General features: G+C 48.0%; 1 protein-coding gene across 1 annotated transcript in view; it reads left to right on the top strand.

Moving 5' to 3' along the window:
* Positions 1-23,500, top strand: part of LOC143280860 (uncharacterized) — a 171,286-nt gene extending 147,786 nt beyond the window's left edge. The window contains 6 exon segments of the mRNA XM_076585586.1: positions 2,619-2,679; positions 10,710-10,846; positions 12,790-12,959; positions 15,772-15,985; positions 17,849-19,142; positions 20,405-23,500. Of these exon segments, the coding sequence (XP_076441701.1) occupies positions 2,619-2,679; positions 10,710-10,846; positions 12,790-12,959; positions 15,772-15,985; positions 17,849-19,142; positions 20,405-20,561 (2,033 nt within the window). The 3' untranslated portion in view covers positions 20,562-23,500.
* Positions 23,501-26,500: the final 3,000 nt, after the last annotated feature.

The raw sequence follows: 26,500 nt of genomic DNA, 5'->3' as shown, positions 1-26,500 counted from the left end.
ACACACACACACACACACACACACACACACACACACACACACACACACACACACACACACACACACACACACACACACACACACACACACACTTGGTTGTTGTGATGATAATAAATGCAGCTAGATCCCCCCAAGCTGCCACAACAACTGTTGCTCTCTGCCCCTGTAAGTGTGGAAGGGACACAGGGAAAGGAAAAAAAAGGTGTGTGTGTGTAGGGGGGGGGGGGGGGCGAGAACCCGCCCTCCTTTCACCCCCAAAAAACAAAAGCGTGATTGAGCCACAACTATAAGGACTGGACAACGCCGGTGAAGGGGTCACGTGACACGTGCCAGATGCCGACGCCCCCGTCTGTGTCCTCCAGCTGGGCGTTTCCTCAGGGGACACCACTGTCCGTCCGCCTTTGAACTGTTGGGAGTGGCAGCCCTTTGAAGTGGGCAGAGCGAGTGACAATTGGGTTGGTTGGGTGGTGTTGGGGCGCGAGAATAACGCTGCGTTTAACACATCCAGCTACATAGTTGAGGCACCTCCACCACCGGCGCTTGGACATGAGATGCGGGGCAGCTGAGTGAGAAAAGCGACTCTACAGACTATAGTTACCATCAAAGCCATTTAAAATACTGGGTGTCATCCTTACCATTCTATTCACACCCTCTTTTGTTGTGTCTTTCTCTCTGTCCCCCCCCCCCCCCCCCCCCGCCTCTCTCTCTCTCATATAAACGCGTATGAAAATCAAGTTATCAAAACATCGAACAATATCATAAAGGAGCAACTGAGCGCAAGTAAACAAGTCTTTTTTTTGTTGCCCCCACAAGCTGCCCACGTTCCCTGGGGAAGAGGGGACATTGGACGTCGAGGACTTCATCCGCGAAGTAAGGCTGGCCCTTGAACTTCAAGCCATTACCCGACACCATCACATAATGTTCTTGGACCGCGTTTTTGTGAATAGCTTGTTTAACTTGACAACAGATCGAGAAGGTGAACTGCAGAGGAGCTTTTTAGTGATAGTCTCGACTACTTGGCCACAGAACTGGCCAAAATGCCCTGTCACGTGTATCACGTGCAGATAAACACACACCATAGTCTGACCCCTTCTGGCCAAGTCACAACCCCTTTCTGTCTGACAAGATGTCTTGACCTGTCACCTTTCCCCTGCACGTGCAAACAGCACTGCGGGGACTTGTGGCATGTTTCTCCTAAGAAAATGCCACCCCCTCCCAGTCCTGCCGGATAGCCACAGAATAACAGGAAGGCTTGAGAAAGTCTTTCGTGTAAAGGTGGAATAGCCACGTCTGTTCTGGGGAGAAAGAAGGATGGTCTCCACGCATTCTTCCAAGCGCGCGGTGATTTTGTTGTTGTTGTTTTTTAAGCATGCTCATCTCCTACACACGCTTCAGTCATTTAAAAGGCATCGGGTTTGAAAATGAAACAGCATGGTTAATAAACGAACACACAAATAAAGACGAGAAAAAGATTGCTTCGACTAAAGTCTGGACCGGTGCGCCCTCACAGAAACTTGGGTCTGGCTGGCTGCGGAATCTTTGAGGTGGGGTCCATATTTCACCGGTCAGCCCCCAGCATCTGCCAGGGGAATGAATGACCAGACCAGCAGAGAACGAGCTGGTAATGTCCGAGCCGACACCACACCACCTCACACGCGCCGCGGTGGCGAGCTACACACTCCGGACAGTCCGTCCTGCCGCCGCTTCTCAATTATCGCGCAGCGCGCGCCGTTTAGCCCCACGGGAGGATTAATTAGTAAACAGTCCTGGTAATTAAGCTGTCTGGAACAGTCCTTCGGGTGTTGGTGTTAGGGGGTTGGGGGGGGGGGCGCCTTTTCTGGGAGAGAATTGACCAGGACGGGTGTGGGTGATGGGGGTTGTGGTGGATGATGCGTGTGTGTGTGGGGGGGGGGGAATGTGGCGGAGGGGGGGAAGGCTGGAGAGTTGTGAGGGAGGAGAGAGCGGGGGAAGAGGGAGGTGTTTGAGCGCTGCCTGCCCGCTGTTCCGGCAGCTGGGGTGGGTGGCCATTAGCAGTGCAGGATGAAAGGGGTGGACGGACACCACCCGGGACTTTAGGATGAGGGGGGCGGAATCGTAAATGATTCCAATGGACGGGTGGACTTCAAACGAACCGGAGTGTCGGCTTTTGAGTTGGAACTGATGGCATGGTGGTTAGTTAACACTGAGAGATTGCCTCCCTTCTCTCTCTCTCTCTCTCTCTCTGAACGCAACTGTTTCATGTGTACTGCATGTGTTCTGCATGACTGGCATTATTATACATTTTTTATATTTACATGTGAGGAGGAGCAAGGGATTTTTTCTTCCAAATATATGAGAACAGTGATCTAATGAAACGAAAATGTTACGTACATTATTTGCCGAAGATCTGCATGAAGCAAAATTACTGTATGCTGAGTAATGTACTTTCACACAAGCGTACGTAACATTGCACGCTTCACATTCCACTATATGCGCATGTACATGTTCCACATCACACACACAAGAGTATCAGTCCACACACACACACACACACACACACACATGTACGTTAGGTGCCAAGCGCGCTGACAACAATCTGGCGTGATGCTCACGTGGTGTGTTGTTTACCTGTGTTGCAGCAATATGTTTACCGGGATGCCATCCAGATAACGGCTTCTGTGACGAACCCAACGAATGCAGGTACGTGGATTGACCTAAAAAAAAAACAAAATGTCGTCATTCTGTGAGTGCGCGCGCGCGCGCGTGTGTGTGTGTGTGCTTCTCTCGATGCATGTTTTGTTAAACGCAACCCCCCCTCTCTCTCTCACCCTCTCCCTCCCCCTCCCTCCCTCCCTCGCCCCCCCCCCCCCCACCCCTCTCTCTCTCTCGCTCTGATCTGTGTCGGAGTACAGATGTATTTCACATGGGCGTGTACGTATCACGATGCATGTTTTGTGAAACATTCCAGAGTGACGTTAGCTCTCTCTCTCTCTCTCTCTCTCTCTCTCTCTCTCTCTCTCTCTCTCTCTCTCTCTCTTCTCTCCCTCTCTCGCTCTCTGTGGTCAGCGAGATATTTCCCACGGTACAGCAGACGCATATTTTCTACTTCCTATACGATAATCTTGGCAAATCCAGACCTCTTTTTCCTTTTCACCGGTAGATCCCCACCTTTTTTTTTCTTTTTTTTGAGGAGGAGGAAGGGTGTGGGAAGTGAGGGGGATAACGGCCAAATCCTGCATGACCACATGACCACACTCGTCTTTTTTTTTTCTTTTTTCTTTTTTTTTCTTCTTTCTATTCATTTTTCTTTCCCTCCACCCGGTACTTCACACTGTCTGAGGGCCAAAGAGTCCCTCCCACCCCAACCTCACCCCCCACAAGTCTCTTTTCTGACACGTTGACAGCTTTGGTGTTCGTACAGGACTTTGGGGGTCTTTGTTGGAAAGAGAGAGAGAGAGGGGGGGGGGGAGGAGGAGGGGGGGAGGTAAATACCTATCACAACACCAGCTCACCTACCTCTCCTGCCGACCGCCCCCCCCCCCCCCCCCACACACACACACCACGTCACCAATCTTGGAAATGAGGGGGGTGGAGGGGGGGAGGCGGACACTAAGAGGCTGTTTCTTGGTAGAGGTGCTCGTTTGACTGGGTGCTGTGTGTGTGTGTGTGTGTGTGTGTGTGTGTGTGCTGGCCAAAACAAGAGTTTGAAGTTGGACTGGTTGGTGGGGAGAGATGCAGGCTGGCACGCACATAAACACACACAGCAGCAGCGGCAAGAGCAAGGAATATAGAAGCGAGCTTCCTTGTCTTCTTGTTCTGTGGAGAGAGAGCCTGTTAATGTCAAGGAGACGGAGTGGCGGCCATGAAGCAGCTGCGCCGTGCTGGGAGCTTGAGGGGGCCGGGAGAAGAGGGGGTGGGGGGAGGGAGGGAGGGAGAGGAGGGGGCTGGGTAAGGAGGAAGTTTATTATTTGAATAATAGATTTGTCTGAGGGTGGGGGCAGAGAGAAATTTTTAAGTAAAAACGTGTTGTTCATTGATATTAAACGGACCCTTTATAACATCTGAGGTATTTTTACACATTGGTTTCGCCATATATCGCACTGAAATCATGATTTTCTTTCTTTCCTTTTTTTAATATTCGGTGGTAAATAGACGCTGCATAGAGGAAGGAAGATGAGCACACACACGCGCGCGCACACACACACACACACACACACACACACACACACACACACACACACACACACACACACACACACACACACAGTAGTCAACTACGATCCTTATGATTGTTGAAAGTGGCCCCCTCAGATAACGCCCCCCCTGTCAGCTGAGGTTTATTTGTGTCAGGCGGGTGGAGCCACTGAGGTTTGTTTCTGTCTGGTCGGGGGGTGTTGGAGGGTGGGGGGGGGGGGCGTACATCACGTGGCAGCCCTTATTTTCCCTCTGTCAGCTCTTCGGCAGCCTTTATTATTTTGTTTCTCCTTTTGACAGGTCTTTTTCTCTTCTGATAGCTCTATATTCTTACTCCGGACAGTTCTGTTATTCCTCTTCCAGACAGCTCTGTTCCTCTTCTAGACAACCCATATAGTCACAGTCGAGCCCTGTTCCTCTTCTAGACAGCCCATTTAGTCACAGTCGAGCCCTGTTCCTCTTCTAGACAACCCATTTAGTCACAGTCGAGCCTTTCGATCCCATCAGTAATCCGGTCCACTAAGGTATCCTTTTGTACCCCCGGCCGCCACTTATGCTGGACAGTTACCGTCACCTTTGTTGTTTTCTCGTTCCTGTGTTTGCCTGACAAAGGAAGGGAAGAGGGAGGGGGTGGTGGGGGGGGGGGGGGGGAGGACGAAAAGAAAGAAACGGGCAGAAGAACATGATAAACAAGCGTTGTCGCGGTGTCTGTTTTTTGCTGTTTGTTTGTTTGTTTTCCACGTTACGTGTTCAGTGGTTTTTGTTTGTTTTTAGTGCCGTATAATGATGATGTCAGTGCGTTTGATGACACGATACCTTAGGAACGACGTTCACAGAGGCTTTGCCTCACCGAGTTCAACATGTACGGGCCTTGCCTCACCGACTTGCACTATTGCTCCTCGCGGTGCTTTTCGGTCGGAACACATGTAGCAGCCCTATCCCACCCCCCCCCAGTTTTCATCATCTTTTACGTTGCGACCACGATGTGTGTGTGTGTGGGGGGGGGAGTTGAATGGGTTTCCCCCTCCTACCTTGATCGTGATCGCAAAGGCCAAGAGTACTAAGGAATAGTGTAGGTTTGTTTGTAATCACCATATTTCAGTCGCGGCCTGTCATAGGTTCACCCTTGAAGTTGGTGGAGGGGAAAAAAAGAGAGAGAAAGCAAAAAGAGGCGGCCACAGAGTGATGGGAGCCATAAAGAACTGAGGAGGTGGAAATACAGCAAGCAGGAGAGGGAGGGAGAGAGGGAGTGGGTGGGGAGCACGCACCAGACCTGGTCTGTTCAGTGCGTGTGTCTAGACGTGAAGCAATGAAGCGAGCTGTTGGTTGGGGTGGGTGGGGGATTGGATTTGGATGGATAGCAGCAGAGGATTGTGGTGGTGGGAGGGGGTGAGGGAGGGAGCCATTCGCTTCACTTTCTTCTTCGCAGGAGTCCCATCTCCTCCTCCTCCATCTCCCCCTCCCCCATCTATCACTCCATCACCCTCTGTCTCTTTCGTCCCATCCCTCACACAGTCTTTTCTTCCATCCGCACATACTGCCTCCTTCCCTCTCCCTTCTCTCTCTCCTCTCTCTCTCTCTCTCTCTCTCTCTCTCTCTCTCTCTCTCCAGTATTGATGACGTAGATAGCAGCGGGTTAGCACGGCACTGAATCCGGAAACGGTCTGTGTACAGCTTTTTTGTTTTCCCTCCCCCCCCCCCCTTTTTTGTCATGTTTGCCAGTCTTTTTCATTTCTTTCTTTTTTTTTTTTATATATATTTGTTTCCTTTTTTTCTCTCTTACCTGTAGCATGTGGTGATGGGGGTACGGGGTGCTCTAGGCACCTCATAGGGCCAGTGTCTGGCACCGTGCCGGCAGTGCCAGCACCTAACCTGCCCTTACCTGCCTCTCCACCTGTGTCTTACTTCCTCGCTGGATGTTCAACACGCCAGGCGAGCAGGAGAGTGATTATGTAGGGAACGGGCAAAAGCGCTGAAATCGATGTTTTGCACTGAGCAAAACGGAAAGAGGAGTGATGCCGTGACAATTCTTCCTTGTAAACCCGTAAGCCTGATTGCAGTGCTGTGTGCGTTTTTAGTACAAGGCCGCTTTGTTAAAAAAAAAAAAAAAAAAAAAAAAAAGCCTTTGCTGACATACGTGTGTGTTGCTTATGAATGGTGTTTGAAATATACAAACAAAAGCAATTGTCTTCATGCCCAGCCCAGCGGCAAGCTTTACAGGAGCATTTTGATAACAAATGGGCATATACCAAGGTTGGGACTGACCTCGTTACCATTCTGTTTTTCACTCCTAAAATATGTCTTGTTTTCCATAACCATCTCACCGCTCTTTGCCTCTGACCTCCCCCACCGCCCGACGCTCTTTCCTCGCTCTCCTCTAGACTCTCGTTAGTATTCTTGTCCTTTAACGTGAAGACCATGTACGTTAACCCTGAGAAGATGAACGAGGTGAATGATGGGTATGGATGGATGTGTGAAGGCTTTGACCATTCCAGCAAACTGTGAAGCCTGCGCACTAGCACTGCATCCCCTCATCCGTTCCAGCCACGCTGGGTTGCCCCATAACAAGAGTCAAGGCCGAACGCGAGGGCGAAGTCGTTGAACCGTTCAGTGGAATAATGTGATGGGTACCGCGGTACCACACTTTCTTTCCCCCCTCCCTCCCTTCCTCCCTCACCCTGTCTCCTCACATCCAGTCTCCACTCTGCTACTATATTCTATCACTACTTTCTCTGATGCCATTTCTTTCTTCTTCTTTTTTCTTTTTTTTTTTTTTTCTTTTTTTTTTTTTTAAAGATCAAAGGATTCATCTTCCCTTCCACTGAATTTTTTTTTTCTCGTTCTTTCTCTTTCTTCCCAGTGTGTGTGTGCACTCCTGTGGCCTCTCTTTATGATACCCCCACCCCCTCTCTCTCTTTATCTCTCATTGCACGCTCGAGTCGACAGTCTTAGACGTTTACACGCTTTTTTCTCTTGTCCCCGCTTATGTTCTTATCTTATGCACATTCTTTCATTGCGTGCGTCTTTCTGTCAGTCTGTCTCCTCCGTGTGTTTGATCTCTCGCTCAGTATACATACCACACAGTGGGAACGGGTCAGTTACTGGGTCTGACGTACCTGGCACCAACAGCACAGTACAGCACAGTATGGCACACATCAAAGGCAGAAGAATGACACCCCTCATCCTCCATCACCTCCTCAACCGCCCCCCCCCCCCACTCCCCTCTTCCTCCGCCCCCATACCTCCTAAGGCAGCGCGAAGGAAGCGAGTTGTGGGGGGCTGTACTAGTGATGAGGTCTGACAGATGGCCGGCAAGTCAGGTAGCGGAAGGGTCTTAGCCAGTCTAATTGGGCGAAGGGGAGCTAATTGATGCCAGCACTGCATGGACAATCTGATTCGAGCAGGGCCAGCATTGTTGCTTATAGTCCGGCCGACCACTGTGGGCCATATCAGGAACCGCGCCGACGTGGGTGGCAATACGTCTGCTGTATGTTAGGGATGAAGCTTCTTCTTTATAATCTGTTTCCGTGAATTCTGAGGAAGAATCTGAAATAGACGGTTGTGTGTGTGTGTGTGTGTGTCTGAGGGAGAGAGAGAGGGGGGTGGGAGAGGAGTAAGAGAGAGAGAATGTAACACATTACTATAATTAGATGTGTCAGCTGCTGTTTCAGCATGCCCCGTGTATATACAAACATAAACATCGCATGACACTGGTTGTTCTTTTGATGTAGAATATCACCCCATTTCTAATCAGCTCCACAGACCACAACCACTGGTCAGTATTGCAAGAAAACGGCGTAAGAACTGAACTGGCCCGCCCTCTGTCGAAACGAGATACGGTCAACTCATGACAATAACGCATGATCAATGACGTTTGGGTTCCATTTGATGTCTGGTGTCCTCGTTGACATGGGTTTAAAGAGTGCCCGGGGTGTGTGTGTGTGGAGGGGGGGAGGGTCGTCAGTGCAGTGTCGATGAACTGGCGTTCACCCCTATCCCCCTGGCAGTGAGGAATGCACGGCGTGCACAAGAGTACCGGCCGTGCACCGGGGAATGCACTTTGCCTGTGAAGGCTGCTGCACTCTGGCTTATGCTCTTTTGTTCCGTGTCTGTGTTCCCGTCTCACTGTGGTGGCGTCATTGTACTGCCATCAGTACCCCCCCCCCCGCCCCCCTCCACCCCCTACCCCCACACCCCCCACACTCTCTCTCTCACTCAGTCTCTCTTTGTGTGTGTCTGTCTCTCCTCCATCTCTCTCTCTCTCTCTCTCTCTCTCTCTCTCTCTCTCTCTCTGTGTTGTATTCTTTGTGTGTGTCTGTCTCTCTTTCTCCTCTTTCTCTCTCCTGCCCCCCCCCCCTCTCTCTCTCTCTCTCTCTCTGTTGTATTCTTTGTGTGTGTGTGTGTCTGTCTGTCTCTCTCTGTCTCTGTCTACCCCTCTTCCACCTACTACCACTGCCATTCGTCTCGCCTATGCCTTATCTGTTAGTCTTGGCGGGGTGGGTAAGGGTCTGGCATTCCTTCGGGGAGTTAAGTACCACGGTGGAAAATGCCAGCTATCACAGAGCATCATCGGAAGCAGGAGATAAGATGCTGGGGGAAGGAAGTAAGACAACGAGAAAGAGAAGGGGGGTGGGGGGCTGTGGGGGGTGGCGGCAGACGTACGTTTTTGCATGTTGTTGTTGAGGTTGGTTACTACCTGTGTCATGATAGGCTGTGCAAAGTTTGCTGCATCTCATCCCTCGCTATATGTTTGTTCTTTTTTTTTTTTTCTTTCTGTTTTCTTGTTCAGACTGGTGTATGTTTTTTAAGCTGGTGGGATGACTGGCGCCGTCTCTTTCTCTCTCTCTCTTTCTTTCTCTTTCTCTCTCTGTTGTTCCGGTGTGTGTGGCGGTGCTTAGCGGTTACTCTGTTTGTACCTTGCCTTTACAAGTGGGCAACGGTGTGGTGTGTCGAACGAAATATGTTGTAGACCTCTAGGCCGGGCAGGGAATGACTCATCGCAAAAAGTCTATACGATCTTTCTTTCGCCTTTTTATTTTTAGATATGTATGGTGGTTGCTGGCTTCGCCCAAGTTCAGTTGTAACAAAGAAAGCCCCTTTCCCTTTTCCCTCCCCCTCCCCTGACATTGTCTGATGATCGTAATCATTATGATAATACGACTCTCTAAAATTATACTATACCCAAACCGTTTTTCGTGTTCTTTTTTTTTTTTTTTTTTTTTTATGAAGCTACTGATTAAACTGACCCAACGACGACATTGTCCCGTCCGTCCCCGCCCCTCCACTCCCTCTTAGGAAAAAAATATATATAAAAACTCGTTGGCAGCTGATCTGCAGAATAGTATCCGATTAGTACTGGCCGCTCCGTTACTTTGTGGGAGGGAGGGTGTGTCAGGGTGGTGGTGGTGGGTGGGGAGGGGGGATTGAGGGTATTTCCCGCTGATCCCCCTCCTCCACCACTCCCCCACCACCACCACCCACCACCCCACCCCCACAAACACATGGCTAAAATACCAGCAGGTCTAAGTCCTTTCACGGTGGGGCCCCCGGCTTTGAGGCCTGCTGTCAAAACAGGGCAGTGAAGGGGGGACAGTGGCCAGTGGCAGCAGCTGTGTCAGCACGGCCTCTGAGGACGGTCCTGTCGGCCCTGTAGTTCTGGCTGGTCGTGGCTCTCTGTCCACCCGGGCTGCCCTCCTGCTGGTGGTGGTGGTGGTGGTGGATCATTGGGGGGGGGGGGGGGGAAGCGGGCATGTTGGGGAGGTGTGTGGTGGTGGTGGGGGCAGGGGCTGTCGGGAAGATCGTGTCGCATGGCGTTCATTACTCAAGGCAAGGCTAAGGCAAGAAGTTTATTTCGTCTGTCCCCATTGGACATTGAAACGTTTATACATAAACATCTTTTACACATTTTTTTTCCCCACTTCGTTTCCTTCTTTTATTTCACAATATGTGGTTTTGCTGTAACACGATGGTCAAAGCTTTATTATTATTATTATATTTATGGACAATACGATGCGGGCAGCAAACATGAAAACATTGAGCATTTCAGAACTGGCATGCGAAGAAAGAAACGTTAACGAGAGACTACTGTGACATGTTGAGCTGTTGCATGCGTGGTGTGTGGATGTGCTGTGATTACATAATACATGTAATTAGTCATTGCCATTATCACTGCACGAAATAAGTAATAATTGCATTGTGCCGCTCCCGGTTGCTCGGGACAACGGACGGACAAAGCAAATACGTGCGACAGTACTCCGCTGTATCTGCTGAAGGTGTATGTGTGTGTGTGTGTGTGTGTGTGTGTGAGATTCCATTCTTCCACCCACCCACACATCCATCCATCCATCCAGGGTGTTGTATTTCTCTGTGGCGTCCATCTTCCTTTTGTCGTCTTTGTGTTTGTATTCCAGTCGTTACCCATGTGATGCTGGTCTGCTTCTCGAGTGAACACTTCCGTCGCATGCAAGAACATGAATGGTGGTGGAATACTGATCTAAAGGGACTGTTGTTATATATGTATGTGTGTTTGTGTGCAGGTGCCGACTGGGGTGGGAGGGCAAGCACTGCAACGTGTGCATCCCCTACCCGGGGTGTCAGCACGGCACGTGCACGGTCAAGCCCTACTGGGAGTGCAACTGCGAGGAGGGCTGGGGCGGCCTCTTCTGCAACCAGGGTGAGTGGGGCTGACCCACCTCGTGTGGTCACTGGCACTGGACAAGGGGGTGACAGAGCACTACACTCTTGTCTCTTCCTCTACATCCCCCCCTCTCTCTTCTCTCTCTCTCTCCCTCTCTCTCTCTCTCTCACACACACACACACACACACACACACACACACACACACACAGGCTCGCAACACATGCTGTCTTCATCGTATCATGAAAGCAAGCGCATATAATATAGACCAGCTTGTGTGCATGACAGGTCTATTCTTACACGCTTCCTTTCATCTTCATCCACTCGTGCGAGCCATTGCAGGTAGGGTTTCTGCCTATTCTAATAAATGGCCTTTTTTTCTGATCTGATAATGTCACGTTGGAATGTCGTCTTGGTGCACGCTTGTCCGTCATTAGTCATTCATACAGGAACGTCATAAAGATTTGGCTCTTTTTCCATCGGAAGAATCTGCACTACAGGGAAAGTTGTTTTCACAGTCTTGATGATGATGATAATAATAATAATAATAATAAGCACTGTCCCTCGATAGCGCATCCTAGGTCATAGCTATGTCACGATAAGACCGAGTGTGGTGTGATTAACGATTCATAAATCTCCGAGAAATGTTGTGGCCCAGTTTATCGCCATACTACAATGCCCCCATCCTCACCCTCACGCCCCAAAATGCCCGGATCTCGCATACATACATACATGTGTTGCCAGTGTGTGTGTGTGTGTGTGGCGGGCTGGGCTTACGACCTTGGGTGGTGATGGTGGTGGTGTGAGGTGTGGTGTGGTGTGGTGTAGCTGGGGTGCTGGTGTGTGTATAGTAAGTTGCCAGCTGTCGCCAGCCGGGCTCTGCAACATTTATCACTCACCCCGATCAATAACAGAGTGGATGGGCCAGCTCTCTCACCTCGCAAACAACACACACCCCTACCTATCACACACACACACACACTGACTCTTTCGACCTACTACTGCTGTTCCTGCTGCGGCTGTCACACCTATACGTGTTGGTATATCGCACGTGTACTACTGTTTGTCCCTCTCTGTACACGTTGCGTGGTAGTTTTCGCATGCAAATTAGTTAGTTTCGTAACAGTGCAGCTTCCCTCACATAAGGGCGGGGTGCGAGTGAGAACAGCGTCAAAGGCGGTTTTTTTAACTAATTTGTATGGTTCATTCGAGTTGAAAGCCGTTGGGTATAATCATTTGTTGTCAGTCCTTCCACGTATTTTCGCCCTGTTACGTGGTCTGTACCGCCTTGCCAATACCACCTTGTCACCCCGTCTGTCACCACAGCTGTTCAATGTGAACTTAATCTGGACAAGGGCAGGGGGTAGCAGCCACAAAACCTACCTCTGAGAAGGAAGGGGTTGTTGGTACTACTTGTGAACTTTCGCCTTGTGCTGCTAGCTTGTTTGGTTATATTATGAACATTTTAAAAAATTCAAAAGACGTTTTCTATTTCATACACTCCCCCGTCCCCATTTCACGCTGGAAGTGTGATCTAAAAACAAAGCTGTGCCGTGTTGTCAACCGAGGTACAGTTTTGTCGCTTGTTATTTCTTCTATTTAAAGCCTTCTCTGCACGTTGTGTGCGTATACCTTGAAGGCTGCGCACTAACAAAAAAAAAAAAATATATCATATAACACATACATACAGAACTCTCGACAGAAAATCCTAAGATACTGAACGCCGCACAACACAGGGCTCAGTGAACAGTGCACGATCTGCTGCATTAGAATGAATCATAAACCCAAGCCCTGATGTGTTTGTTTTACATGAAGACGCTTCTTTCTCTTCCCTGACGGAAAACGAAGACACTGGGCAAGGGTTTCTTAGTCACTGTATCATAGCACACAAAAAAACCCCAAACTAATCGTATATATTGAATTATCTTCTTTCTTCTTTTTTTGCCACGATGTCAGAACTTTGTTCTCCATTTCTCCGCAGATTTGAACTTCTGCACGCATCACACGCCCTGCAAGAACGGCGGCACGTGCACCAACACGGGCCGGGGCAGCTACACGTGCAACTGCCGGCCCGGCTACAACGGCACCAACTGTGAGGTGGTGGTGGACCACTGCCAGAACCAGCCCTGCCAGCATGGCGCCACCTGCCAGGTATGGGGGTGGGGGGGGGAGAGAGAGAGATGGGGGTGGGGGGGTATATATACACACCACCACTCAGAGCTTGGGGGTGGGGATGATTGTGTAAGAGGGGTAGGAGGGACGTACACACACACCACCACCACCACTTTGGGGTAATGATCGGGGTGGGGGACGAATGATTGGGTAAGAGAGAGAGGCTGCTGGACGGGGTGGGATGGGTGGAGAGGGATGGTGGATTAAAAGTTCAGGGGAAATGGGGTGAAGGCGAGAGAAAGAGTATGGCGGATATTGAGGTTAATGGGAAGAGTTGAGATGTGTTCGGAAAAAGAGATGGATATCTGTTGTGTTTGTTGTTGTTTTTGTTGTTTTTTTTCTCTCGTTTGTTTCTTGTTTTTGTGTGTTTGATGGTTTTTTTTCTAAAACAAATTCCCAAACCTGAAAACCCATTGCTTCCACCTGCATCTAGATGAAACATGAAGTGAAGCGGGAACACACAGCAGGTTTTGCATTTATCATGGAGAGATCAGAGGACAGCTCTGTAGAAGTTTACTGTTACTCCACGTACTTTTTTCTTTTTTTTCTTTTTTAAGGCTATATATCTCAAGGGCCTATCTGTGTTTCGTGAATGTTTTTTGTTTGACTTGTCAAAAGAAACTAGAGTTTTAGATCCAGGTGAACATCGAATTAACTACTCTTTTATACAAAACTACTCGTACTGATAATGACCCTTTTCTGTCTCGTACAAAAACTGTTCATTCAATTCTGTGGACTTGTCCGAACTCATTGATGCCACTTCTACCAGTAGCGACAAAGGGTGAGCGAGAGCCCGCTCGTTGTTGTTTGCACGCAACACGATGGTACAAGAGACCTCTCCGGTTGTTGTGGTCTGTCACAGTTGTGGCCGCCACAAGCGGCAGCACTACTAAGTGGGTCAATCAATGGGTGTCCACGTGTGGCGCTGCATTGGCTGGCTGCCCGTGCAATCGATTCCTGCGCTCGGCACTCTTGAGCAAACACTTGAGCGTGTGTGGAAAAACCACTTTGCTCGATAGGCTTCGGTAGACACCTTGAGTGTGTGTGTGTGTGCGCCACCACTGCTTTTAGTGTGTGCGTTCCAATTTTTCTCACTCACTTCTTTTTTTTTTTCTTCTTCTTCTTCTTCTTTCTTTTTTTAAGTTTAGCGCTGAGACCGATCCGCCTCGGCTTGTCTTCTCATTCGGGTTATCTCTTCCCTCATGATGTGTAGCGACAGTGTCTCTGTCCTGTCTTGTCAAAGACTGTATATAACCTAGGGTCTTTGCTCTTGTCCACACTCCCCAGAGCTCCTCTCACACAAAGACGGGCGACTTCTTGACGACCCAAATCGCTGCTTGCTCCTTTTCGTGGTATTGACATGCCACCCCCATCTCCCCCCACTCCTGTTATTATTGTCATTTCATGACGCTCCTAGCTTCCACGAGTGCCACGTGCGGGATTTTTTTTTTTTTTTTTTATGGCTGATCATTAACCAATCGGGGCTGTAGCTCTGTGTTTTTATCTACCCCCCCTTCCCCTCCCCACACACACACATGTGAGAAAGCCGCAGTAAAGGTTTGGGCGGGGCGAGTTGTTGGGTACAGCTGTGCTGAGCTGAGAGAGAACAACCACTACAGGCGAACTGCAGCTGTTGTATTTGTTGGCTTTGCATGCTGATTTTATTTATTTATTTAATTTTTTTTTTTATATCTTATACCTCAACACACTCACACGGTCCATCCTTCCTCACGGGGGTTGGAGGTGGGGGTACATTCTGGGGGAAAAAAAACTGCTTGCTCCTTACCGGTTTCTGTGTACCCAGTCCAGTGTTTGGTTATTTATGATCTGTTGACATGTATTGACTGATTTTAGACGTGAAAAAAAACGAGCATTTCGCTGTGTTTTACCTTCGTTGTATTACTGACATTCAACAAGCTTGGTAGAAAGATGCGGAAGAGGTTGGGGGAGAGTTCCTAGGAGAGCAGTAACAACGAGCTATAAATCATGTCGCCGTTTGTTTACGAAGCGGTTACATGGGTGGATGCAGGGAGGGGGGGAGGGAGGTAGGGTGGAAAGAGCGCGACAGCTTCAGGTAACACCTGATACAGGTCTGTAGTGTGATGGTTTGGGCGTGAAAGTGAGTGAGAGAGAGAGAGGGGGGTTGGAGTGTGTGTGTGTTTGTGACCTGGTAGTGTGTGAAATGTATGCTGCGCATGCGTGCAAGTTTTGGATTTGATTTTTCCGCCCAGTAAAAGTCGAGTTTAACGACCTGTTGGCTGACGACCTGAAAGGTCAGGTTATTCAGACCTGGCCTCGGTCTTTGCTTCGGAGAAGACGCGCGCAACAGCCGAGTGGTTAAAGCGTTGGGACTTTAAATGAGTGTCCCAGGTTCGAATCACGGTCACGGTGCCTGGTGGAGTAAATGGTGGAGATTTTTCCGATCTCCCTGGTCAACATATGTGCAGACCTGCTTGTGCCTGAACCCACTTCGTGTGTATACGCAAGCAAAAGATCAAATACGCACGTTAAAGATCCTGTAACCCATATCAGAGTTCGGTGAGTTATGGAAATAAGAACATACCCAGCATGCACACCCCCGAAAACGGAGTATGGCTGCGTACATGGCGGGGTAAAAAACGGCCATACACGTTTACAAAAGCCCACTCACGTACATACGAGTTAACATGGGAGTTGCAGCCCACGAAGAAGAAAGCAGGAGGTTCAGTGAAGGTTTGTGTAGGTGGATGGGGGAAGGGCGAGTCCTGGACTGAGTCCCTCCTGACTGTGTGTGTGTGTGCCTGTGTTGCAGAGCGGGGAGGAGGGCTACACGTGCAGCTGTCCCCAGGGGTTCTTCGGGGAGCAGTGCGAGCAGCAGGCGGACTACTGCCGCCCCGAGACCTGCTACAACGGCGGCACGTGTGTGGAGCACGAGGGCTCCTACCAGTGCCTGTGTGCCCAGGGCTACGGCGGCTTCCACTGCCAGGAGGAGACTGGGGGCTGCAAGAAGGACACCTGCAAGAACGGTCAGTGTTGGGGAGGGGCTGGTTGGGGAGAGGGGGGATGAAAGGCAGGCCGCTTGTCTTGTTAGCTGGCGTGCCTAGCTTGTCAAGAAGTGTGTGTGTGTGTGTGTGTGACCGAAAACGAACATATAAAGGAGCTAGAACCTACTTCATTGTAAGTTGCAAAGTTATAAGGAAACCAAAAACATTCTCTGTGTGTCATTATGTTTTGTGTATGTGTATTGCGTAGCGGGGTCTTGTTATATTTTTCCTCGTCTTTATAAAGAATTCAGTACTCCCAGCATCCCAGCACCTGACTCTCGAAAATGTTATGTTCCCAAGTACACACAACACTGCTGTGTAGTTCGCAAATTGCACACACACACACACACACACACACACACACACACACAACACACACACACACACACACAACAAAACAAAGTACCTTGAAGCCCCCGCATCGTGGTTGAGGCAGGAGGGGGAAAACCCAAGATAAGACTCATGTGTCAGCCAGGCAGGGCATTGTCTCACACCTTGCATCCTACACATCCCCTGGCAACAGCCAGTGTATCGTTCGGCAGGGGGTAGTACACTTGGCGCGGTACACAAGTTTGATCGCCAGCAAGCGGTGCACTCGACACCACAGGCCAAGAGAGAGAGTGTCGTCTAAGTGAGCTGTGTAACAGGTAGAAAGAGCGGCAAGCAACTGAACTGACTGTTGAAGCGTCATTGCCAGGCAGTGAATGAAAATTGAGAGGGAGCTGGGTGGATCGGGGCGGTGTGGGGGTGGGGGAAGGAAAGGGACAGGTCGACTTGAAATGAGGTGGGATGAGACGAGGGGGGTGGGGGTGACTGCTCTGTCAGGCTTGAGCAATTATCTGAGTCAGGTTCAGCCAGCCATTGTACTGGAGGCATGCCGGGAAGTGAGAGACATCTTCGTGGCAGGTGTTTTGGGCACCCCCACCACCATCCCCATCCGACCCCATTCCCTTTCCCCCCACTCTTGACTCCCCTCCCCCCCCAATCCCCGTTCTTTTCAACCCACCCATACCCCGCACCCCACCCACCACGCTTTCCTCTCTGTCTCAGCACCCCCCACCCCACCCCACCCCCATCTCCGTGGTTAGGAAAGTTCGCAGACCAGTGTATCATTGATGAGAACCAGTCAAGCATGGTTACACTGCCGCGGCAAGACTGGCAGAGAAAAAAAAAAACGGCTGAGGGGAATTAAACAAAGCAAAAGAGTGGTTTTCGTATCGTGTATGCACTTGCAGTGCAGTTTGCATCAGTACAGTTTAGTGCTGTTCATTCATAAATGGTGCACAGGCGTCTGCGCATGGTTCCAGTTAAATTTGCGTTTTAATGGCTATCAGGTTTAATGCGGAAATGCTGTTATTCGTATTGTTTTACACCATGGAATGGAAGGATTGCCAGCATGAAGGTTTCACGGGTCTGTACACTCAATACCTGTAACTGGGAACCCGGGAGGTAAAAACCGACTTGTCGCTGAAACATCATCAGCAGGTGCAAGTGATAGAAGAAACAAGAAAAACGGTGTTGGCAGCATCGGATAGGGATACTCAGCAAAATATCCCCGCCCCCTCCTACACACACACACACACACACACACACACACACACACACACCAGCTGCACCCCTCTCAACCACTCACTCGCCTCTTCCTCTACACCCCCACTTTCTTTCTAACCCATGTCTTGTCTGTATCTGCTTCTCCCCCACCCACCCCTTCCTCGCCATGTCTAGTGTTTTGAACCGCCAGAACACGGTGTATATGTTGGCAAAAGGATGAAAGAACCTTCTCGCCCAGGAGCGAGCCTCTTCGGATAGAGCACTGACAGTGCATGTGTGTGTATGTTGTTACAGGAGGTCACTGTGTGAACGGGGAGTGCATCTGCCCCAAGGGATTTGAGGGCCCCACCTGTGAGGACGACGGCCACGACTACTGCGCCCACCAGCCCTGCCTCAATGACGGCGTGTGCATCGACCTGGTCAATGACTTCGAGTGCCGCTGCGTGGCGGGCTTCGTGGGCAACACCTGCCAGATCAATGTGGACGACTGCGAGATGCGGCCCTGCGCCAACGGGGGCCGCTGCACGGACATGGTCAACGACTTCCTGTGCGAGTGCCAGCCGGGCTGGACCGGGAAGGACTGCAGCGTCAACGTGGACAACTGCTTCAACCAGCCCTGCCAGCACGGCGGGGTCTGCCGGGACCGCATTGACGACTACGAGTGCGAGTGTCCCGAGGGGTTCTGGGGCAAGGACTGCCACCTGTACGAGGGCATGAGTACCACCCCGGCCCCTCCCCCCACCTCCCCCACCACCTCCACCGGCACCAAGGTGCCCCCCGCCCCGGCGGACGGCACGGGTCAGGGGGGAGGAGGAGGGGGCACGGTGGGGGAGGGGGAGGGAGCGGTGTCCCCCACCACGGAGGACCCGCTGCACTCTGTGGGCAACGCCAGCCGGCATGGCGGCGGGCAGGAGGACGGGCTGAGCACCCCGGAGCTGCTGGTGGTGGTGTGCCTGGGGGCCGGCCTGCCCATCCTCCTCATCATCGTCATTGTCGTCATCCTCCTCTGCCGCAAGCGCCGTCACCTGGGCCAGCAGGACGGCATGGAGAAGGAGCGCCACCAGAACTACATCAACAACATGAACAACCGCGGGGAGCGCAGCGGCAAGGTTCTGGACAAGGACGCCAAGTGTCTGGAGGAGGAAGTGGTGGCTGTCGGTGGCGGTGGTGGTGGTGGTGGTTTAAGCGGCAGCGGCAGCCTGAGCGGGGGAGCGGGGGTGGCGGCAGGGGGGAAAGGTGAAGGCAAGATGGAGGGGGGCAGCCCCTCGGCCATCTTCACCACCCCCTCCTACCCCCCCGCCCACGCCGCCGCGGTGATGGCCTCCACGTCCACTGTGAAGATCTCCAACGAGGAGCAGCAGGACATTAACCGCCTCAACGCGCAGCAGCACCGGGCGTCGCGCGACAAGAACGCCAGCAAAAACTTTATCAGGGACTCGCTGATGCACGAGCCTGCATACCCCACCCCCTCCCCCACCTCGGCCCCCTCCCTCCTCTCGCACAGAGACAGTCGTGTGTATGACTATGAAAAACCCATCCGGAGGTTAGATGTGGACGCTTTGTCAGAAGACACCAAAGTGGATATCAGGTGTGTACCATTCCCGTGTCCAGAGGTTTGAGAGACACAGAGAGAGAGAGAGAGAGAGAGAGCATGTGTATTTGTGTGTGTCGTGTAAGGAGAGAAAGAGTGCATGAGTGTCAGGAGTGGACACTTGGAAATGTTTATGATAGTCAGTGTTGTTAGAAGTATGCTTTTTATCATGCAGTTTGTGTAACTTTGACAGCATTTGTCTTCATGTAAAAGTGTTCACAAATAGAAAGCTGTTGTTTGAAGAAAACTTACATAAGTAACCAAAGATACAGTGCACCTTTCCAAGTTAGATACTTGTGGGAGGTCATCACAGTGGTTTACCAGTAGCTGGGTGACTCAGTACAGTCCAGCCCACTGTTCTCTTTTGGGTTTTTTAAATCATGGAACATAAAAATAATTCTGAAGCATTTGATAATGGTGTAAGATAGGGAAAGTGTATTTTAAGTAGAAACCACGACCCATCTCTTTCCAAAAGATTTGGAAGTTAGAACTGGGATGATACTTCTGCTAGACTAGGTCCCAGTCATTGTTTGTGATACTTTGATCCACTTGTGCAGACTCTGGCAGGGGTCTGATTCTTTTGTAGCAAAGCTGAGTATAACGGCAGTGTCAGGATATTATTTTAATCCATACAGATACACAGAAGTATGTACTTTTTTGATACCATTCATTGTTTGATTGAAAAAAAAACGACAAATATTTTCTTACAGATAATTACAGGTTTTGTTTTCACTGCCTCTCAAGTCAGTGTAAAGCATTTCCATGCCTATCACTTTAGAAGTTCCTTTATGAAAGGGTCAGAATGGACCAATTTGTAAGAACGGCTATAAATTGATATCAAATCAAGAGTGAAGTGGAGAGTCTGTGAACATGCAGTATAGGAATGGAACAGATGACAGCACAGGAATGTGATGGTACCAGTTACATGTTCCACAGTGCATATTCTGATAGCTTGTTCCAGACTTTTATTATCTGCAGTCTGTCCAGACTTTGTCCCTGACTCACCTGTGAGAGAAAGGGAGTTTGCAGTGACACCATTTCATCCCATTTCAAACAAATTCAACTTTAAAAAAAACTATGAAAAAAATATAAAAGAGCTCTATATTGATCAATTAATGAAGTGCCTAGCTTTAGAGGTAACTGTCAGATCAAGGACTTACTAAAACAAAAACAAAACAAAAAAAGAAAAAAGAAAAGACGTAGCACTATATGAACATGCTTAACTAATGTGTGCTGTGCTTTATGTGTGTGTGTTGCAGTACATATCACCGGCACTCGGGGGACATTTCCATTATCGTCAAGCCCAACATGGACCCTGTGGCAGAGAGAGACAATGTGCGCAGGTCTGTGTACCTGGAGCCGGCACACCCACGACACACACACTACACAGAGGATTACCTGGCCACTGAAGTATAGCGACAACACATCATGTGGGACTTTCTTTCCTTCGCTGTGTACATGTGTGAGAAAGAGACAGACAGACAGACAAGGGGAGGGAAAGGTATTGAACTGCTGGACAGATTGGAGGCAAGGCATCTTGTTTTGTGTTTTTTCATCTTTTGAACTTCGTCATCATCGTCAAGTCTGGAAAGCAAATTGTTGGCGAGTGGTGGTGGTGTTGTTGCAGCTGCTCTGAAACCTTCACGATCACACTACTACGACTACTACTGTTGTTGTGCTATTCGATGTGGCATTGTTTTGTTTTGTCCAGAGACTTGAATGACCCAAGAGTATAGCCTGCTAGTTCAATCCTATGGATGTCTTTTTTGTGCAATTCATGAAAAGAGAGGGTTATATTGTGAAAAGAAAAAAACCCAACATAGTCTTTATCATTATAGACAAGAACCGTTAAGAAAGGGTGAATTTCGTACGTGATCTAACCTGGGAATTGGGAGCAAATGTTGAGAAAGTGCAAATGAATGGGATACAAGTGCCTTTGGTTTAAATGTTTGATGCTGCCCCTTGCATGTTGGTGCCCAAGAACGGCCAGCGGCTGCCAAGAATGTATTGGCATGGAAGTTGTTGTCTTTTCTGGAGCGATTGATTTGTGTGTATATGAGATTGTGCTTCACGATTTGCTTAGGGTTTTCTTTGTTTGTGCCCCCTTTCTGGGCAGCACTGCGAGTTACTGTGTTTTCGTTTCTAGACCACACAGAGGAACTGGTTTCATGTTGTTGACGTTGACCTGCAACTGTGTGGGGAAGAGGACGGTGGAGTTGGAAGATAGTATTCAGAGACTTTTTTTTTGTCCAGTTACTTAATCATGAGTGACCTGCAAAGCAGTTTGGTGGTCCGACGCCCAAGCAGCATGGATTGGGATTGGATGATTAGAAGTCAGTCAGAAACGTGTCCAAGGTCTTTGGTTTGAATGTCAGTCCTCAAGTTTACGGAGAGTGTTGATGTGGACTTTTATGAAACCATTCAAAAACAAGGAGGGCATATCTATACAAAAAGAAAAAAAAATTGTATATGGATTTATACTGCACAAAGTAAATGTATGGATTCTGATTTGTACCTTTTTTTATTTAATATTATGAAATTTTGCAATTGTTGAAGGATTTGAGCACTGCCAATGACAGAAGTTTTGTTTAGCTTGCTAAATGTCCCCACATCACTTCATGTTTAAGTACAGCCCTAATTGTAGTGAGCATCTAGCAGAACGATTTGTTTGCATGAGTTTTGATTTTTTTTCCAAAGGGTAATTCCTTTATTGTATTCAATATACCGTTTTACTTTTGTTTCTCTACAGTAAAATGACTGAGACGGACAAATGTTTTCTATACCACCTTGAAATTTCACATTCCGAAACAACCATAATTTATTGATTTACTTTATTTATTACTTGTAAGAGAAATCAGCTGATCAGTTTCTTTATAATACAAGTTTCAACCACATGTTGTTGACCTATTTGACCTGGATACATCAATTCTTTGTCTTCATCTGCCATGATTCACGCTGGAATCCTATAGGTTGACTTGCGCACATAGATTCGAAATGGCAGCATAACATCTCGTTGATCAATGTCAATTTTGATGGACATTACTCTTTCCACACCAAGCATGTCTCTCTCTCCACGCTAAACATTTGTCTAGGTGTCTTTGTCTCCATCACTCATTCTGGATAATTAGTCAGATGGGTGGGTGGGAAACGCTATCTAGTTTTATTGCTAATTGTTTGTGTGATGATTTTTTTAAAGGTAGTTTGTTTGTTTTTTGCACGTTTTGATAAGCTTGTTTCCTGCTTGTTAAGCAGTTTTGATTGTTTTCCTATTGAACGGAGAAGGTTGTTGAAATAGATTTGAAAAATTGCCACGAAATTGTTGTATTATATGTTTTGTTATGTTTGTTTTAATGAATTGTTGAATGCATGACCATGTTTCGTTATGGAAAATAAGAATTTTTTTTTCTTCTGAAGATGCAAAAGGTGTTATATTTATACTGAATGGGTTATGAAACTGTGCAGAAAGTTGCACAAGAGATAAATTTGTTGTTTATACATACTGTTGAAAAACGCTGTGCATGCAAAATGCAGGTTGTACCCTCCACTGGTTGGAGGAAAAATTTGCATCACTGAACAAAAACATACCTAACCATCAGAAACCAAGATCTTATGGTCTTGGCCTCGGTGACAGGTAGCTTTATAGAACTTTGAAGAGAAAGAAAAAAAAATAAACTAAAATGGAATTTGTTATATTATGAAGTGTTTAAAGCTTGTTTACCCACCACAGGACTGTATGTTCTCATTCCATTTTGACTGCTACACTTTTTTCCTGTCTCTCACCTCTCCTGCTGACCATCTTGTCGCCAAAACAAACTACTGTAGTCTTCTTAGTAGAGAGAACACAGAGCTGAAAGTACGTGGAACTGGCTTGTTCCTTTTTCTCGTGAGTGTTAGTCCAAAAAGTAAGTTTTCTGTTAAAAAAAAAAAAAAAAAGAAAAAAAAAGATGGTTCATTGTAATATATTATTGTCCTTACCGCCTGTTCCTGTTCCGTTTGACATGTTGTGTTTTTGCTCATCATGTAATTAAAAAAATGATTTCTCTTGCATCACCCCTTTTCACCCGTCCACTCATTGTTCCTGTTCTAGATCATTGGAAGAATTGCTCTCATGTGTTCATTGTTTTCACTGTCATTGCATTCATCATTAGACACCATGGAAATCAGACCATCATCACGTTTCAATCATTTTGCAGCTTCTTCTCTATGTCTGTGATGTCACTATTGTAGATAATATTGTATATATTTATAGTGAAGACAAAAAAACAAGATGTACAAATCGGTTACTACTTCTATACTATTGACTACAGTTCTGAATATCTGAAATAAAAACAGGTCACAATGTCCTATTTTTGCAAGTTCCCATTCTTGTTAGAATTTTGTTCTGTTCAGAGTGTGTGTGTGTGTGTGTGTGTGTGTGTGCGTGCGTGCGTGCGGACTGTGTGTGGGTCAAAGACAATCACAAAAAAGGTCCAGAAAGAAAAGGAGAATTTCCTCTTCCATATCTCCGTAGACTGACATATGAGCAGAAAGAAATTGGGCGAAAAGATTGATAAAACCTCTAAAATGGCCCGAGTCCAGAACACCTTAAGATATATTCTCATCCTCATACATTAGAAGCCATTATCATCATCTCCCTCCTCCCTGCCCCTTCCAACAGTGTTTCACCTGATATGTGAGGTGTTACGCTTGGGCGGAAATTAAATCAGTATGCAATTAACATTGCCCCAACAAACACCAAAACATATCTTTTTGCATCCCTGATCGAATTTCGGCAATGCACACAATGGAATCATGATTATACTGAATCATGCACAGTATAACAACATTCCGCTTCTCGGAGGACCATATCAACAAAGCGATGTGGAATCTAAGTTTCAAGAAAAAAAAAACGTGTCTGTGTGCAGTTTGTCATTACATGGATGCTGACAGTTTTTCGACAAACTGAAATGGTACAGGTGCAAATTTCGAACATTCGGAGGCTGAACCGTGAACAATCATATACTGAAGAAACTGGCTGTCCAGTCATCATAAACAATCTTCACTCACGTGGTTACAGGAAACTCACTCCCCGACCTTTTATGGTGGTGGTTTATATTTTTTCCAGTTTCAGCGACACAGAGGTAGCTGGAACGTTTCCTTGAGGCTTCTCTTCTTGTGTTGAAACCATACAAGTGAAACTCTCATACAGTCACCAAAATATATATCGGTAGAGGACTGCCAATTGCGGAAGGGGTTTGGGGGTTTGTGGAATCAAAGACACTTTAAAAAGAAACATCCTCGAAGCGAGATCAAACCTTCTACATCAAACATCACATTCAGCAACCATCCAGGATTTTGGTGACTGAATCACTGAACTCTATAATTAATCAAAACAGAGCAGGGTGCTGAAATAATCAACCAACCTCACCTGAATATTAACAAGAAACGACCTGGCAAATGTCCCGTGGACTGCAGTGAATTGGACAGAAGGCTCAAGGCTAACAGGGGAGACATATATATACAGACGAATGGCCAGAGAATGCAGAGAGGATACGGTAGAAAGAGGGAAGAGGGGATTGGGAGGCAGATAAAAGAAGTCAAGCGACAGAAAAGTGGAAAATTCTGTTACAGCTTTTCCCAAAAGGCTGGGATACTGTTTATGATTTAACTAAAAGACTGCCGTGTACATGTTAAAAGTCAGTGGTTCGGGGAAAGAAACTTGCCTGCGTGTTTAGTTTTCTCACATCCTACATGGGTGAATGAATATCCGGACTGTCAATCCAGTGGTTCCTGCCCTGAAACTGTTAGTGTCGACGTCCTGGTGAAAGTGTGGACCATGAGGTCAGGAAGCGGACAGGATCCTGGCCCATTCCAACAATATACAGGATCTTGCTGCCTCCAACAACATACAGGATCTTGCTGACTCCAGCAATGTACAGGATCTTGCTGACTCCAGCAATATACAGGATCTTGCTGCCTCCAGCAATATACAGGATCTTGTTGACTCCAGCAATATACAGGATCTTGCTGACTCCAGCAATATACAGGATCTTGCTGACTCAAACAATGTGCAGGATGTTGCTGACAGAACAATGTACAGGATCTTGCTGACTCCAACAATATACAGGATCTTGCTGACTCCAGCAATATACAGGATCTTGCTGACTCCAGCAATGTGCAGGATCTTGCTGACTCAAACAATGTGCAGAATGTTGCTGACTCAAACAATGTGCAGAATGTTGCTGACAGAACCATGTACAGGATCTTGCTGACTCCAACAATATACAGGATCTTGCTGCCTCCAACAATATACAGGATCTTGCTGCCTCCGGCAATATACAGGATCTTGCTGCCTCCAACAATATACAGGATCTTGCTGACTCCAGCAATATACAGGATCTTGCTGCCTCCAACAATATACAGGATCTTGCTGCCTCCAGCAATATACAGGATCTTGCTGACTCCAGCAATATACAGGATCTTGTTGACTCCAGCAATATACAGGATCTTGTTGACTCCAGCAATAATGTGCAGGATGTTGCTGACAGAACAATGTACAGGATCTTGCTGAGATGTGACGCACTCTCCACGTCGAGTCGTTACTGGCTGGTCACATCGTAAGTGTGCACTAGGGGAAATCCGAACGCAACGAATCCCTCTGGCACACCACACAAACTCCTCCATCTGCACTAGGCGCGACACCACACATTTATCGGGGAAGCTGAATTCACTGAAACAGATAGACATTGAAGGGAACTACTGAGGGCACTGGAGAAATACGGAATGAAGGGAATTAATCATGAGCCAAACATGAACAACAAAAGCTGAAGGGAACTGAGCACTGGAATTCCCCTTAAACGCCAAGCAAGCGAGTGCACACACACACACACACACACACACACACACACACACACACACACATACAAAAAAAAAAAAAAAAAAAAAAAAAAAAAAAAAAAAGAACAGAGAGAGAGAGAGAGAGAGAGAGAGAGCTGGCTGTGTGGTTTCGTGGGGGGGAAAATCAATATATATATACAAGTTGTCTGGAAAAGGTTTAAGTTCTGTGTGTCCGCTTCTCTATACGTCCCCATCTGTCCATGTCCCCGTCACAAAGAAAAAAACAAGACAGAAAGACTGAAAGAAAGGAAAAAAGAAAGAAAGAAAGAAAGAAACGAAGAAAGCGTGAGCACAGTCTGCTCTGACTGATTAAACACACACTCTACACTTTTGGAACCAAGACCCAAGCACTCAACAACCTGATCTTCATCAGGTCGTTAATTAAACTGACCAACTCACTCAGACACTCTGGGACCAAGGAGATCCTGTTTCGCACTGACAGGGAGAATATGACCCCCGCATCTCAAACCCCTCTTTTC

This window comes from Babylonia areolata, chromosome 4 (genome assembly GCF_041734735.1).
Source record: "Babylonia areolata isolate BAREFJ2019XMU chromosome 4, ASM4173473v1, whole genome shotgun sequence".
Taxonomy (NCBI): Eukaryota; Metazoa; Mollusca; class Gastropoda; order Neogastropoda; family Buccinidae; genus Babylonia; species Babylonia areolata.
The sequence above is the reverse complement of the archived record's forward strand: the minus strand, read 5'-3'. Positions and strand labels throughout refer to the sequence as shown.